A 15,183-nucleotide genomic window follows, 5' to 3' on the forward strand; every position below is an offset into this window, starting at 1 on the left:
GGTCAACTTAGCTTAGACACTGCGTGAAAGAGATAAATCATCAGCTGAGCCTAACCTCAACTTCTCTAATGGTCCTAAATTGTAAGTGCTGTTAATTTACCCACCTGATACAAAGGCAACTTTTTCCTTCATTATGGGCATCACATCAGATACTTTTAATCCATCATTTCTGAAAGGTCCTGCAAAACAAACATATGTATTTATCTATTTTGGCAATCTTTAAAGTGTAGTCACAGTGAAGGAGATTACTATTACTGTTACTACTACTACAGGTAAAATCTATTAATAGGAAGAGCTAAACCCCTGGTGCATCCCACAGCCTTCCTGTTTAATGGACTACCTTGAGGACAGAGTAATCCATACTTGAAATGTCCTCCATAGTACCCAGGAGACTGTTATTTTATACAGCTGAGTATGAATACATCATAGAATCAGGAAGATGATCCTTGCATTCCTTTGCTAGACAATATTGATTGCTGGGTATATTTTTTTACAAGACCAATCGGGAGCCATTTTTGTGTTTTTAATGATTGCAATAAAACCCAACCCACCAATGAAAAGACAAATATGGCTCTCACCAAACCTCTGAAAAGAAATTGTATTAAAAAAAATCAATAAGCAGCTGGTGAATGCTCTCCACAAGCATCTACTTTAACAGACTATGTCTGCTTCACTTCCAGTTGGATGACATGTTGGTCTCTTGGGCTTTACAGAGAAGCTCTTAACCGAGGATTGCTCAGTGTCAGAGGAAATCTATTAAAAACCAGGCCGAGTAGCTACATAAGAGGTCCTTAACTTACCAATAATAGTTAGCTCCTTTTAAGCAAAATAGAGAGTAATCTATAGGAGCGCTCAACTCTTCATCAAAGACAGAAAAATTGATACCTTTGGAGTGTTTATGAATTTCTGCCCCAAAATTCAAGTGTAGATTCAATGAAAGACTAGCATTTACATAACTCCTTTTCAAGTCCCTCACAAATCTATACTTTTGTATACAATGAATCACTTTGAGTTCAGAAACTTGTTGAGAAAGACAACAGCCATTTCATTTACAGCTACATTCCACAGTGAGATTAATGAGCAGAACTTTGGAGATGTTAGTTAAGGCAGGGATGTAGGCCAGGGCAGGAGGACCAACTGCAGTATAATATCAACAGCTACATAGTACCATTGGATCTTTAACATCCATTTTAATCATCTCAGGCAAATAATTTTGAACACTTCATTCCAAAAACACAAAACTTAGTGCCATGTTCAAACCACAGCTATTTTCTGAAGGAAAAATGTTTAAAAACAGTTCTTGTTTTCAATTTTTACTTAGTATCAAATCAACTCAATGGCTCCATGTAATCCACAGTTGCATTGCTACACCTTCCACCATAAGTAAACAATTATTTCTAGCAAGTTACTTTACCATTGCAACAACACAGCAGATTCAGTTCTGAAAGTAACAAATCTGCTAACAATTTACATATTTCTGCTTTGGATTATGTTCCAGTAAGAAACCTACTTGCAGTGGGGTCTCCTCTATACCAACACCAGAATTCAATATAAATATACTGGCAATTATATGCAGGATGTGGGCATCAGTCATTGCTTTGTGGAAGGTGGTCTTCAGTTCAAATTCATTAACTGCATGCAAATTTGGCTTTCAACTCCAAAATTGCTGAATGTTTGAATCATATTTTTGTCAATTATTATGGGGTAAAATTTACTTTGTAGTTCAACTGCACTCCAAGGCAACGTTTTAATTTATCAACTCGTAGAAGATGGTTTTGATTGTCTTTACAAATATGAAACTTATCGTGAGGTTGGGAGCAAGTATTGCCAAGAACCATATGAATGAGGCTTGGCTGGTTTGTGCAGTCAACCAAATTCCCAGAATAAGTGCTGCTTTGAAAATACTTTTTAAAAAAAAGATTTTATCAAATTCATCTTCTGCATCAGCTGATATTTTTTCATTTGCAACATAAACAATTACTATTATTGCTGCTTGGTCTCTGATGTCGCACAACAGGAAAATAAGTGATAACATCTTGCACCATGACTATAATAGGGTCAGCTGAGAAACATAAATCTGGTCCACTGTATATATTTTGGGGAAGTTGTGAATGCTGGATTAAGTGTTTAATTGCAACACTCCCCTTAACTCTCAAATGGTTGTTCACAGTTCTGAAGTTTTGTATTCCAATCATATTATGCAGCTTTAAATGCCATGGAGAGTGTATCCAAATTAAGGTTGCCCACTTGGTTGGATGTACTCTTGGAGATTGTTCATCTGATATTTTCTCTTTGAATAAAACAACATTCTAGAAATAAAGGAACTGTGCCTTGAACTTCTCCATAACTGGGTAACATGCAGCCGATCATCAAAAGTGTGTGATTTTTGTCACCATAATAAGTACATGCATACTCAAAATAAAACCTCCTGGCTATATTTGTAGGTATAATGTGTCTAGGTCCAACTGTAGACGCATTAAAGTCCATTACCATTGGAATTAGATATGTAGGGCTGGATTCTCCACCCGCACACCAAAATTGCGATCGGTGCGGGGGGGGGGGGGGGGGGGGGGGAATGGGAGTCAACAATGAAATCCGGTCCGATGGTGATTCCGAGGTTCTCCGGAGAATCGCCATGAATTGCAGATGCACTAGTGATAATTTACCGAAATTCACTAGACTCTGGGGTGGTCCCGGTGGATTGGAAATTAGCAAACGTGACACCACTGTTTAAAAAAGGAGGTAGGCAGAAAGCAGGAAATTATAGGCCAGTGAGCTTAACTTCGGTAGTAGGGAAGATGCTGGAATCTATCATCAAGGAAGAAATAGCGAGGCATCTGGATAGAAATTGTCCCATTGGGCAGACGCAGCATGGGTTCATAAAGGGCAGGTCATGCCTAACTAATTTAGTGGAATTTTTTGAGGACATTACCAGTGCAGTAGATAATGGGGAACCGATGGATGTGGTATATCTGGATTTCCAGAAAGCCTTTGACAAGGTGCCACACAAAAGGTTGCTGCATAAGATAAAGATGCATGGCATTACGGGTAAAGTAGTAGCATGGATAGAGGATTGGTTAATTAATAGAAAGCAAAGAGTGGGGATTAATGGGTGTTTCTCTGGTTGGCAATCAGTAGCTAGGGGTGTCCCTCAGGGATCCGTGTTGGGCCCACAGTTGTTCACAATTTACATAGATGATTTGGAGTTGGGGACCAAGGGCAATGTGTCCAAGTTTGCAGATGACACTAAGATGAGTGGTAAAGCGAAAAGTGCAGAGGATACTGGAAGTCTGCAGAGGGATTTGGATAGGTTAAGTGAATGGGCTAGGGTCTGGCAGATGGAATACAATGTTGACAAATGTGAGGTTATCCATTTTGGTAGGAATAACAGCAAACAGGATTATTATTTAAACGATAAAATATTAAAGCATGCCGCTGTGCAGAGAGACTTGGGTGTGCTAGTGCATGAGTCACAGAAGGTTGGTTTACAGGTGCAACAGGTGATTAAGAAGGCAAATGGAATTTTGTCCTTCATTGCTAGAGGGATGGAGTTTAAGACTAGGTAGGTTATGTTGCAATTGTATAAGGTGTTAGTGAGGCCACACCTGGAGTATTGTGTTCAGTTTTGGTCTCCTTACTTGAGAAAGGACGTACTGGCACTGGAGGGTGTGCAGAGGAGATTCACGAGGTTAATCCCAGAGCTGAAGGGGTTGGATTATGAGGAGAGGTTGAGTAGACTGGGACTGTACGCGTTGGAATTTAGAAGGATGAGGGGGGATCTTATAGAAACATTTAAAATTATGAAGGGAATAGATAGGATAGATGCGGGCAGGTTGTTTCCACTGGCGGGTGAAAGCAGAACTAGGGGACATAGCCTCAAAATAAGGGGAAGTAGATTTAGGACTGAGTTTAGGAGGAACTTCTTCACCCAAAGGGTTATGAATCTATGGAATTCCTTGCCCAGTGAAGCAGTTGAGGCTCCTTCATTACATGTTTTTAAGGTAAAGATAGATAGTTTTTTGAAGAATAAAGGGATTAAGGGTTATGGTGTTCGGGCCGGAAGTGGAGCTGAGTCCACAAAAGATCAGCCATGATCTCATTGAATGGCGGAGCAGGCTCGAGGGGCCAGATGGCCTACTCCTGCTCCTAGTTCTTATGTTCTTATGAATCGCGCGTGTGCGGTCTGCGCGGTGTGGGTAGTGGGACATTGACAGAGGCCCCCCACACGATTCTCTGAGGAAAACTGGCCGAGTTCCCGACAGCTTAGTTCTAACCACGTTTTGCCTGTCGAGAACGGCTGGCGGCAGCTGCAGGCTCAGTCCGCGGCAACCCTGGTGGGGGCGGGGGGGGGGACCCTTCACCAGGTAGGGCCTCATGGACGGCCAGGCAAGCAATCGGGCGGCAGCAATCCACAGCCACCCGCGATCTCGTGGGGACCTACTTCTTGCATCAGGGTCCGCAGTGCGAGTCCGCCATGTCGTACGGGGTGGCCGCCGCATGCTGCCGCCATGTCGCATGGGCGGACTCCCGACCGCAAGTGTAGGGCCCCTTATCCGCAGCCAGAGCTGCGAGAAGCACGCTGGGGCAGTGCTAGCTCCCTGCAGGTTGGAGAATCACTCTGGACTTTCTTAAGGAAAATCCAGAGTGAAACGTCCACGTTTTGGCGCTGGCGTGGGGACATAGCCCCATTATTGGAGAATCCCACCCATGTTTTGTTTTGCTCCTTTAAACTTCTAGCAGAACTAAATTTCTCCATAGTTTTCAAGATTAAATATTCCCTGCTAACGTTGCTTCTTGTAAGTCTGCATTTTAGGAACCAAGGAACAGGTTTAGCCTCTTGTACCTGTTCGGCCATTCAACTAGATCATGGCTGATATGGAAGTATTTGCCAGCCATGGTTCTATATCCCTTCATAGTCTTGCCTAACAAAACCAAATCCATGGATTGTAGTTTTAACATCCTTCAATTGACATAGCCACAACAGATCTTTGGGTGAGAAAATTCCATACTGCAACGCTTTGTGAAGAGATACTTTCTGTCGTCACCCTTGAATGGCCTAGACCTTACTTCAAAATGCTGGACAAGCTGGGGCAGTGAACCTGAGTTGTATGTATCAGTTATATTGAGGCTTAAAGTTTTTTTTATTGAACTGAAAAAATGCCATTCATTGTGATGCATGTATTCAACAACTGCACAAGCTTCCAATGGCATTCCATCTCTCTTCCATTCCTCTTTCCACTATATCCTTCTGAACACCCACAGATACCACCCCCCCCCCCCCCCCCCCCCCCCCCCCAAAGAAGACAGTTGGGAGCAGCCATGCTCTTGAAGAGGCACCATCATGTGTTCTATCACACCTAAACACCAAAATGGTTTTGGCACCATAGCTAAACAGATACTGAGGCAGAGGAATCAGCATGTGGCGATGCACTGAGCACAAGTGTGCAGGGACAGCCCAGGAGACTTTTCCCCTGAAGGTAAGGTTTGCTCTAGTTCTGCTGACAAGAGATGCAAACTGCAGGGTTGAACTCCACTTAGCCACTTCCCACAATTATTAATTATGGGGAAGAAACTCATCCAAACGACACCTCCAGGCTGAATTCCTGCTGAGGCTAAACTCAAGTCTCCTGATCTTTCACACTCTGTTGGTCTCAAAATTAATATCTTCCTCCTCAGTTCAAATTTATGTTGAATTAATTTAAACAAAAACCCAACTGTCACAAATAAAACAGCTAATTACGTCTGGTATTTAAGTGCTAATTGTGCTACTGATTTAACCAACTAATTACCTATTAGCAGCTCACAGATAAGGTTAAAAAAAGTTGAAACAGATCCAATTGGACACTTCCTTACAGTCAATAAAAAGGAGCCTTTTTTTCGTGATATGTGAGCATCATTGGTAAGGCCAGTATTTCTTGTCATTAACTGCCGATGAGAAGGTATTGGTGACTGCCTGTTTGAACTGGCACAGTCTGTGGTGTTGGTACATCCACAGTGCTGTTGCGAAGGGAATTCCAGGATTTTGCCCCAGCAACAATAAAGCAATGATGATAGAGTTCCACACCATAATGCTGTGTGGCTTAGAAGGTAATATGCAGGTGGTGGTGTTCCCATGCACCTGCTGCCTTTGCCCTTGTAGTTAGTAGAGGGTTTAGAAAATGCTGTCACGACCCAAATGCTATTTGACCCATCAAATCCATGTGGGATTCCCATGGGTTATCCCAGTCAGTCCCACTCCTTCAGTCTGTCCTTATAGCCTTAAGTTTATTTCCTTCAAGTGCCCATCCAATTTCCTTTTTAAATTATTGATTGTTTCTACCAACCTTGCTTCCATCCAGAGGGTGGTGGGAATCTGGAAGGCACTTTAGGCCCTAAACGGATGGTAGAGGTAGGAACCCTCGGAACATTTAAGCATTTAGATGAGCACTTGAAATGCCATACAAGGCAATGGAACAACTGTTGGAAAAGAGATTAGAATAGATACGTGCTTTAGGCCGCACAGACACGATTGACCGAAGAGTCTCTGTGCTGTAAAACTCCATGACTCAGAATTTCTGGCTGAAGATGGTTGCGAATGCTTCAGTATCATCTTTTGAGCTATGTGCTGTGCCCTGATACAATTTCCGGGGGAATGGAGTTTATGGGCCAATGTTCTTTTACGATGTGGAAGGCTAATTAGGGCAAGGAGAGAATCCCGACATGAGGAGGCCATTTCGCCCATCGAGCCTGCACTGACCCTCCGAAAGAGAACTCTACCAGGTCCACGCCCTGGTTCACCCCACCCTATTCCCGTAACTTAACCTGTACAGCCCTGGACACAAAGGAACAATTTAGTCTGGCCAGTCACCTAACCTGCACATCTTTGGACCGTGGGAGAAAAGCCACGCACACTCTGGGAGAAGGTGTAAACTCCACAGTCATCCAAGGCCAGAATTGAACCCACATCCCGGGCGTTGTGAGGCAGCAGTTCAAACCACTGTGCCACTTTACGGCCCCATTCTTCCACGTTGAAGACATAGCAGTCAGATTCAGAGAAAAAAGTGGCAAGAAAAATTTTAAATGAGCATGTTAACTGCAATATGGTTACGTTATATGCTCGGGGAAGCAGTATGGAAGAAATAGATATTCAGGATTTACTCCTCTGTAGAAAAGAAAACTTCATGATTTCTTCAGTTCTTTGGCTCATGTTCATGTCATGAGCTTTGCTTCTTGCAAACTGGAGAAGTATATGTGGTTGCATGTGCGGGTGTTTATTGATGTAGTCCTGAGTTATCTTACTGTATGACTGGATACTACAGGTAAACTCCTAATCATGTTAGATATTGGGGGCAATATTTTTGCATGCGCACGATCAGGTCGGGCTGGGGGTTGTGAGTGGGGGGGTGGCGGGTGGGAGCTGGGGACCTCCTACTGTGTTTGGGCTGGGGGGGAGAGAGGTGTGGGGGGGGGGGGGGGGGGGTGATCAGGAATTGTTTCAGGAGCATTGGAGAATTGAAAACGGCATCCCAATTTATTACTACAATGGGGAGTTCCGACAAACGGAGCTCCCCACTGTACAAAACAGGGCTATTTGTGGTCTCTCCCATGTTCCCCATTCAGACCCCTTATTCAACATGAGTTGCGTTGAATAGCCATGTGTTTCTCAGCATGCAAACGCCGGGAAACACAAGGCTAAACACGCTTGCAAGGGAACTTTTTTCCCTTTTGGGAGAATCATGCCCTTTGCTATTTTTTGGTAAGATTCTGTCCATAGGGTTGCTAATCCTCCAAGATGGCCTGGAGTCTCCAGAAATTGAAGATCAATCTCCAGGATACTGCTGTGTACAAACCTGGAGAAAAATCATCGGGACATTTTTTTTTAAAGGGGGAGGGGTGTCAGCAGGAAGTTGGCATTGTACTTCCCAATACCAGATCCCTTGATTAGGCACTGATTGAAATAACTCCCCTCACCAGTTCCCCACATGGCTGTTAATTGTAGCAATGAGATGAGGCCATTAAATGCCCCTCTACGATGATAGCTCGGCAGCTATGGCTTTTTCATGTTCAACAAGTTTCAACACTCAAAGGCATCTCCATCTTGCTTCTCCGTATGTTGAAACCAAGGAAGCATAGCATGTGCTAATAAGCATTTTTTCTTGCCACACATACACCACAAACAAGTCAGGACACAAACACCAATACACATCTGTCTTTGCTTTGCTATTTAAGAGCATTTATGTTTTAATGATACAACAGATGAAAAAAGCAGTTCATGTAATGTAAAAAACCCCTCAAGAAAACAGTGGTAGTGATGATTTTTTCATTGCCTACAACGGAGCCAAAAAACAGTCTGCCACTTCCTCATCTTGCACCAAGTATTATTCACTCAGTTCTCTCAAAAGACTAATATCAGACGGAAATTTGAACTTTGCCAAAAGAAAGGCTGAATACATTCAGAGATTTTTCAATTCCTCAGTGACCAATAAGGTACAAGTTATTTTCTCAAATGCACAAAAGCAAAATATGTAGAATTGCATACAATGACTGTGGACGACTGCATTCTAGATAGTACTAGTGATCTCTAGATGTAGATGAATGGGTATTCAAGTAGCAGCAATGGGAAACTAATATAAAATGTCCAGTTTTAGTTTTCTTATCGACATAACATTTTATCTAAACATGAAGTTTTATCCAGGTCTGAACAAGTACGTTGTGCGTCACAAAATTCAGTCAGTCTTCATTTAAATAATTTTCCTACTGTCAGAACGGCTACCTGCTTAGGTTTCTGTAACTCTCAAAACTTGGTCAGCATGGCCCATTTTAGATAAGGTGTGCATATTGAAGGTGCAACCTAATCTTTTAATAAAATTATTTCCAAACCACAAATAGAAATGAAATACAGATGTGTTCGAAATATATAGTCAGCATTGCTAGGGCAACAGCTTTTCTTTGAAAATTAGGAACCATCAAATAAAGGTTTCACTCTGCTTGTTGATACAGCGTGTTAGTTTCAGCCTTTGTATAAAACATAAAACAAAGTTGAATACATTTTTACCTGCACTAATTACAAACCAGGTGCTTTACTTCTGAAAAATACTGCTCCAAGATTGATTGACAAAAGCTAAAATTCTTAAATATTTAAGCAAGAAAAATGGCAATTAAAGGAAAATTTGTATATTGCAAGCAGTTAAAAATTAATTTTGTGATCAGTTAATAAAATCAATTAAATCTAAGAGTTGAAATTAGAGATGACATGAATAAAGTTACCTGCAATGTCTTTACTTTGGGTGGACAGCCAAGGCAACATAGGAGCCATTCTACAGTCAACACCTTTTAATGCCTTTGTTTGCTACTTTACTCCCTCCCTCTTACTGGTGGTCAGATTTAAAATGCACTTCCGTTAAAACAATTTCAGGTTAGTTTTGTTTCAAATAGCTACGTAACTCAGTGAGCGTGAAAATACACAGCTTCAACTCACAGGATGTAATGTGACCTAACTGAATTACCAGCACTGAGGTAACTCTAGCAAGTCAGTGCATGTACCAGCTTTCCATTAATCATTACATCTGCCAATGTAATGCTGGCAACTGCCAACAGGTTACCCAGCTGGTCGCAAACATAAGTAGAAATGCAGCAGTGCATAAAATATCAATTTCTCCTGCAATACTGACATTATCTTATCACCATAGGATTAGAAAACTCCCCACGGAAAGGACAGCATTGAATCCAGGCAATGTGCCCTTGCCTGTACCCGCTGGAGAACTGCCAACACTCCCGCTTTGCCTCTTTTTGGGAAGGAACAAGAACCCATGGATAGAAATCCCACTCCCTGAGAGCTTCCTGCCAATCAGAGGCTGGCAGCTCCCCATCGTCATTGGCACCACCGGGGGAGTGATAGTAGCTGCCAGAAATGTACCCACCAGAGGCTTGGGATCAGTGATGGACGTGAGCCACAGGGAGAGAGGATAGGATGAGGGGGTAGCTTTCAGTCAGCACTCCACCTGCAGATGCCATATCCCTTGATCAGGTACTGAGTGCTATTGTATGAGGGGACACTCCACCACAATCCACCCTGCTCCCACCAATCAAAGTTTGTAAACAAGACAATAAGCAAACTCGACAAGCTTTCCCAACAGATTTCATTGGGGTGAAAGTGGGAAGGTGGTAGGGTCCCCACGCTCTTGCAAGATTAAATGTGCCCCCCCCCCCGCCTCCACCAACAAATTAGCCTTAGGGGAGGGCATTAAATTCAGTGGCAACTAATAATGTGCACAATGTTGTTTCCTGCATAATAACTTAAATTTACTTAAGATTTGAACATAACAGATGAGACTTCAGAAAGAGGCAAAGAATTGCCTTTTTTATAAACTGAGCAGTAATTTCTTCTATACACAATTTCTAAGTGAAATACCCCAACATCTTTGGCCCAGCCCACCTGGCACCTTGATTAGATAATTGCATGTACGGGATCTAGGCTGGAATGTTGCTTGCATGCTGTGGGGTCTACCTCCGGGACCAAATATGGGTCCCAAGCCTGTATGTGCAAACAGTGGGACCGCAGAGGGAATTTTGCCAGTGGCAGCCAATTAAGAGGCTAACAGTCCTACATCCAATCTCCATTGTGGGCGCTGACCACCCCCCCCCCCCCCCCCCCCCCCTCCTTGCTCACCTGTAGACCCACCCGTTTGCCAACACCATACTTTATTATTTATATAATGGAAACCTGCAGCCGCAGCTTACAGTGCACAAGTCCAAGCATGGGACCTGCACAATACTAGCCAAGGTTGAAACAGTGGGTTTTAAACTCCGACTGCTCGTTTCCCATTGGGCGAGCTCCTGCCCACTCAATAGGGACGTTCATACTCCATGAAGCGCACTGGAAGATTTATTGTTCAATATGTTTTGATTGTAACATACTTCAAGAAAGGCTTGTCTAATTCAAGTTTAAGAATGGCATGGCTCACATCCAACTTGGTGAACGTCTGGCCACCTGCTAACTTGACGTACAGGTCTTCGATTTGAGGCATGGGGTATCCATCTAACTTGGAAACCTGATTGACCAATAGCTTATAATCTCCACAGAAGCGGACCAATTTGTCCAGCTTAAGGACAGGGACGATAGGTGCAGTCCACTGTATGAACTGTATGGGTTTTATTATGCCTGGACTTACCAGGCGCTCAAATTCCGTCCCAACCTTTTCTAGTACGGAATATGGAACACGTCTCGCTCTAAAATATTTAGGCATAGCATTAGGGTTGACATAAATCTTTGCTTTGGCTCCTCTTATTTTCCCAAGTCCTTCCTGGAAAACATCAGGGTACTTGCTGATAATGTCATAGAGTCCTCCCATGCTGAGCCTAAAGATCTCCAACCAGTTCAGCCTGATCCACTGGAGCTAATCTCTCCCTATTAGGCTTGGTCCTGGACCCCAAATAATGAAGAGTGGGAGTTGGCCTGAATGATGCTTCTAAGTCATTGGGGTCATTGTGATGCCCTTTATTCCTAATGGTTTCCCCTTGTAGGTGGCTAGTTTGGCCTTCTTATCTTCTAAGCTCAAAAGTTGAATACCAGTTTGGAGGTGATCATATGTTTGCTTCCTGATAACAGAGACCACAGTGTCCAGTGTCCCTCCAGTGTCCACCTCCATTTTCAACGGATGACCATTTATCAATTGTTCCATCATTATTGGGGTGACCTTGGTCTTAATGATCAGTAAGATTATTTTCTGTTTAGTTGCATTATCCCTGTTTCTGGTAGTGGTATATTTGCATGATGTGGGCCAGTACTGATTTTGGCTTCTTCCCTGAACAGTACCCATTTTTCCTACTTCTTTAATGTTATCCTGGCAGTGCCCTTTGGTTGTCAATCATCTGGCATCCAATTTTCCCGAACATGTTTCCTAACATTATTGGGGCGGTCACTGCATTTCCTTGACTGCCGGGTGATGTGAATTGAGCTCTGATATTGTAATGGACTAGCTGACATCCTACTTACACAAGCGCCCTCATTGAGGAATGGTCACAGTTACATGAGGCCCCATCCCCTAACCAGAGGACATTGTTGTTTGATGTTCCTTGTAGCTCCTGAGCCCCTTTAATGCATTGTCCAGTGATAGAGCTATTTAGATGCCTTTTTTAAATTCCAGGTTATGTTCTATAATTCTTTTTGATTCCCGGCTTGGGTCACTGTCTGTGAGGAGTCTGCACGTTCTCCCTGTGTCTGCGTGAGTTTCCTCCAAATGCTCCAGATTCCTTCTACAAAGTCCCGAACAACGTGCTTGATAGGTGAATTGGACATTCTGAATTCTCCCTCAGTGTACACGGACAGGTGCTATAGCACGGTGGCTAGGGGATTTTCACAGTAACTTCATTAAGGTGTTAATGTAAGCCTATTTATACACTAAAATTATTATTATTCCGCAAAAAATTCTGTCACGCAATACTTCATTCAGGGATGGTCTGAATTCACAATATTCTGCCAATTTTTATTTTGCAGCCAAAAATGCAGTGCCTGGTTCCCTGGGGTTCTCCCATCTGGGTTTAAGTGGTATCTCTGGAGTATAATAGACAGCTTCAGATCATAGTGGTATTTTAGCAAGTCTACCAACTCCCACTGATCGTTTCTCATTAGGCGAGCTTCCATCCATTCAATAGGGAAGTTCATACTCCATGAAGTCCACCAGGAAACCTATTGATGACCCCCTGTGTCCTTCTTGGAGACCATAACAGAGGGGCTGGTAAGAAATATATTTAAAGCATTCGGAGGCATGAACCTTCCATTCGTGGTGTGGTAGCTGTGGTGATGGCCATTGCCATTGTAGGGCCTCTTCATGAAATCTTGCATCTTGAAAGGAAGGTCCTGTCCTGGGAAGCCAGAAGAAGGTCACCTGTCAATCACCCAGGGATCTAGTCAAATTCCGTAAAAATTAATTGCTGGGGTATAAAATGTCCATTAATATTCCTGTTAATTGAACTAATTGGCTGCCTATCTCCTGTCGGTGGACAGCTGAGCCATTGCTGTTCCAACCTTTCAAAATACCCCAAAATGATGGCAAAACAATTGCCTTCCCTCCAGACACCTTTCGCTGCCATTTTATCAGTCCTCCCATCTTCCAGCCTGTCTGCAAAAGACTGGTCTAAACCAGCCTAATGCTTTTGATGGTCTTCCATCAGAGGTCATCGACCTGATATGTTAACTCGCTTTCTCGCTCCATTGATGCTGCCAGCCTTGCTGTGGATTTTCAACATTTTCTGTTTTTACTTCAGATTTTTAGCATCCGCAGTATTTTGATTTTGTGAAGTAATAAAGTTCAGATCAATATAACTTTTAAGATTTCCTAGTGAGATTTAGGGCAAGATTATCTGGCCTCCCTGCGCTGTATTTTCTGTCAATGGGATTTCCCTTTGAATCCACCCCACGGCAACTGCTTTATTTTTAGATTGATTCCATTTTTGGTCACACATCAACAGTAAAAGTGTAAATAGGTTTTATCATCGGTGTCCTTGTAATGTTGAACATTACTGCAATTTTTTTAGGACATTTAATTTAACAATTACATTTATAAAATACTGTTCTCTAATTCAATTTTACATAAAGGTTTAAATGCAGAATCTATCTGGTTAAGATTAAAGGAAAATAAAAGAGCTACAAGTGATACAAACTATAACCACCAAATAATGGGAATGAGATCAAGGAGCAAATCTACAGACAAATTTTAATGCACTCACTGAGGCAAATTTGCTGGTAGGGGCATTTGATTGCATGGGAAGGTGGCGGTCGGGTCCCATCACCTTCACACCTCCATCCTAATTATGCCGAAAGCCAGAAGGCTCGTGGAATGCCTTCCCCACCAGTTGAGGACACTAAGTGGACAATTAATGCCCATTTAAGGGTTAATTCTGCTGCCACTGGTTTTCGCTGGAGGTGGGGAACTATCATGTGGGGGACTTGTCATGTGGGAAGTCAAAAAAGAGCAAACCTTTTTTTGGCTGCTTGCTGGCATCATATATCATTGTCAGGCACTGAGTGCCTGACCGAGGGGCTCAGTATTGGGATGGGTGGTGGTGGGGTGGGGAGATTGCTGAGAGCTTTCCCCTGCCCTTGCTATTGACCTCCTCTCCATCAATCACCTGTGGCCCAGGTCCCTCAATTACCTTGGCCCTTGGATGAATGCATAACCTGCGGTAGCCAACCCCTTCTTTATGGGTGCGGTTATTCTCTCTGGGTGGCACGGTAACACAGTGGATAGCACTGTTGCTTAACAGCTCCAGAGTCCCAGGTTCGATTCCCAACTTGAGCCACTGTCAGTGCGGAGTCTGCACATTCTCCCTGTGTCTGCATGGGTTTTCTCCGGGTGCTCCGGTTTCCTCCCACATGTCCCGAAAGAGTGGGGCTGTATTCCCCGGTCGCCCATGCCGAAATTGTGATCGACCAGAGAATCAAAATTACTCTCAAAAATCGGGGTGGCGCCGCTTTCTTGATGCTCCGCCCCCTCCAAAGCATGCCGCGCCACATATCGACAGCCTCAGGACATTGCCTGAGGCCCGCCCCCAATGCTCCGCCCCTGACCAGCCGAGTTCCCAACGTCGGTCATGTGTGGTATCATCCATCGGAAACTTGGCGTGGCGACTGCGGACTCAGTCCAGCACTGCTACAGTCGGGGAGGGTCAATCCGCGGGCAGGGGAGGGACTTGATCAGGGGCTGGGGCACCGTGGGGGGGCTGGTCCGGGCATCGAACCGGCCGAAGGGGAGGACTATTTTTCAAGCCGGGTCCCCGAGCAGCCGGCTCCATGTTGCACAGCACGACCGCTGCAGGCCGCCACCGTGCATGTGCACGGCCACGAACATGACAATTCTCCGGCTTGTATCAGCAGCTAGAGCCAGGTGTTCTATGCTGCTGGCATGCTAGCTCCCAGCAAAATGGGGAATCGATGGCCGTTTTACGCCATTGTTTCTGGAGTAATACGCCTCCATTCCTATGCCGGCGTGGGATGCTTGGGAGCTTATCTACCGATGCAAATTCTTATATTTGGAACTGATAAATGAGCCATGTCTACATAACCACGTATGTGGCAAAGTCAGCCTTGATATGCTTATGTTACAATGTTCATCGTGAGCAAATCAGCAGTCAGTATTTTCCTCAGTACTGTTGCACTTTGGGACAAGATGTTCAGCAAATCACATATGATGAGCGGAATTTTGC

At 43.7% G+C, this 15,183-nt stretch overlaps 1 protein-coding gene across 6 annotated transcripts in view; it reads right to left on the reverse strand.

Moving 5' to 3' along the window:
- Nucleotides 1-15,183, reverse strand: part of kalrna (kalirin RhoGEF kinase a) — a 1,222,490-nt gene that overhangs the window by 653,986 nt on the left and 553,321 nt on the right. For all 6 annotated transcript variants that reach the window (XM_038789521.1, XM_038789520.1, XM_038789517.1 and 3 more), the window contains one exon: nucleotides 105-179. In XM_038789521.1, coding sequence (XP_038645449.1) covers nucleotides 105-179 — 75 coding nt within the window. The remainder of the gene's footprint in view (nucleotides 1-104; nucleotides 180-15,183) is intronic.

The sequence above is a fragment of the Scyliorhinus canicula genome, chromosome 2 (genome assembly GCF_902713615.1).
Source record: "Scyliorhinus canicula chromosome 2, sScyCan1.1, whole genome shotgun sequence".
Classification (NCBI taxonomy): Eukaryota; Metazoa; Chordata; class Chondrichthyes; order Carcharhiniformes; family Scyliorhinidae; genus Scyliorhinus; species Scyliorhinus canicula.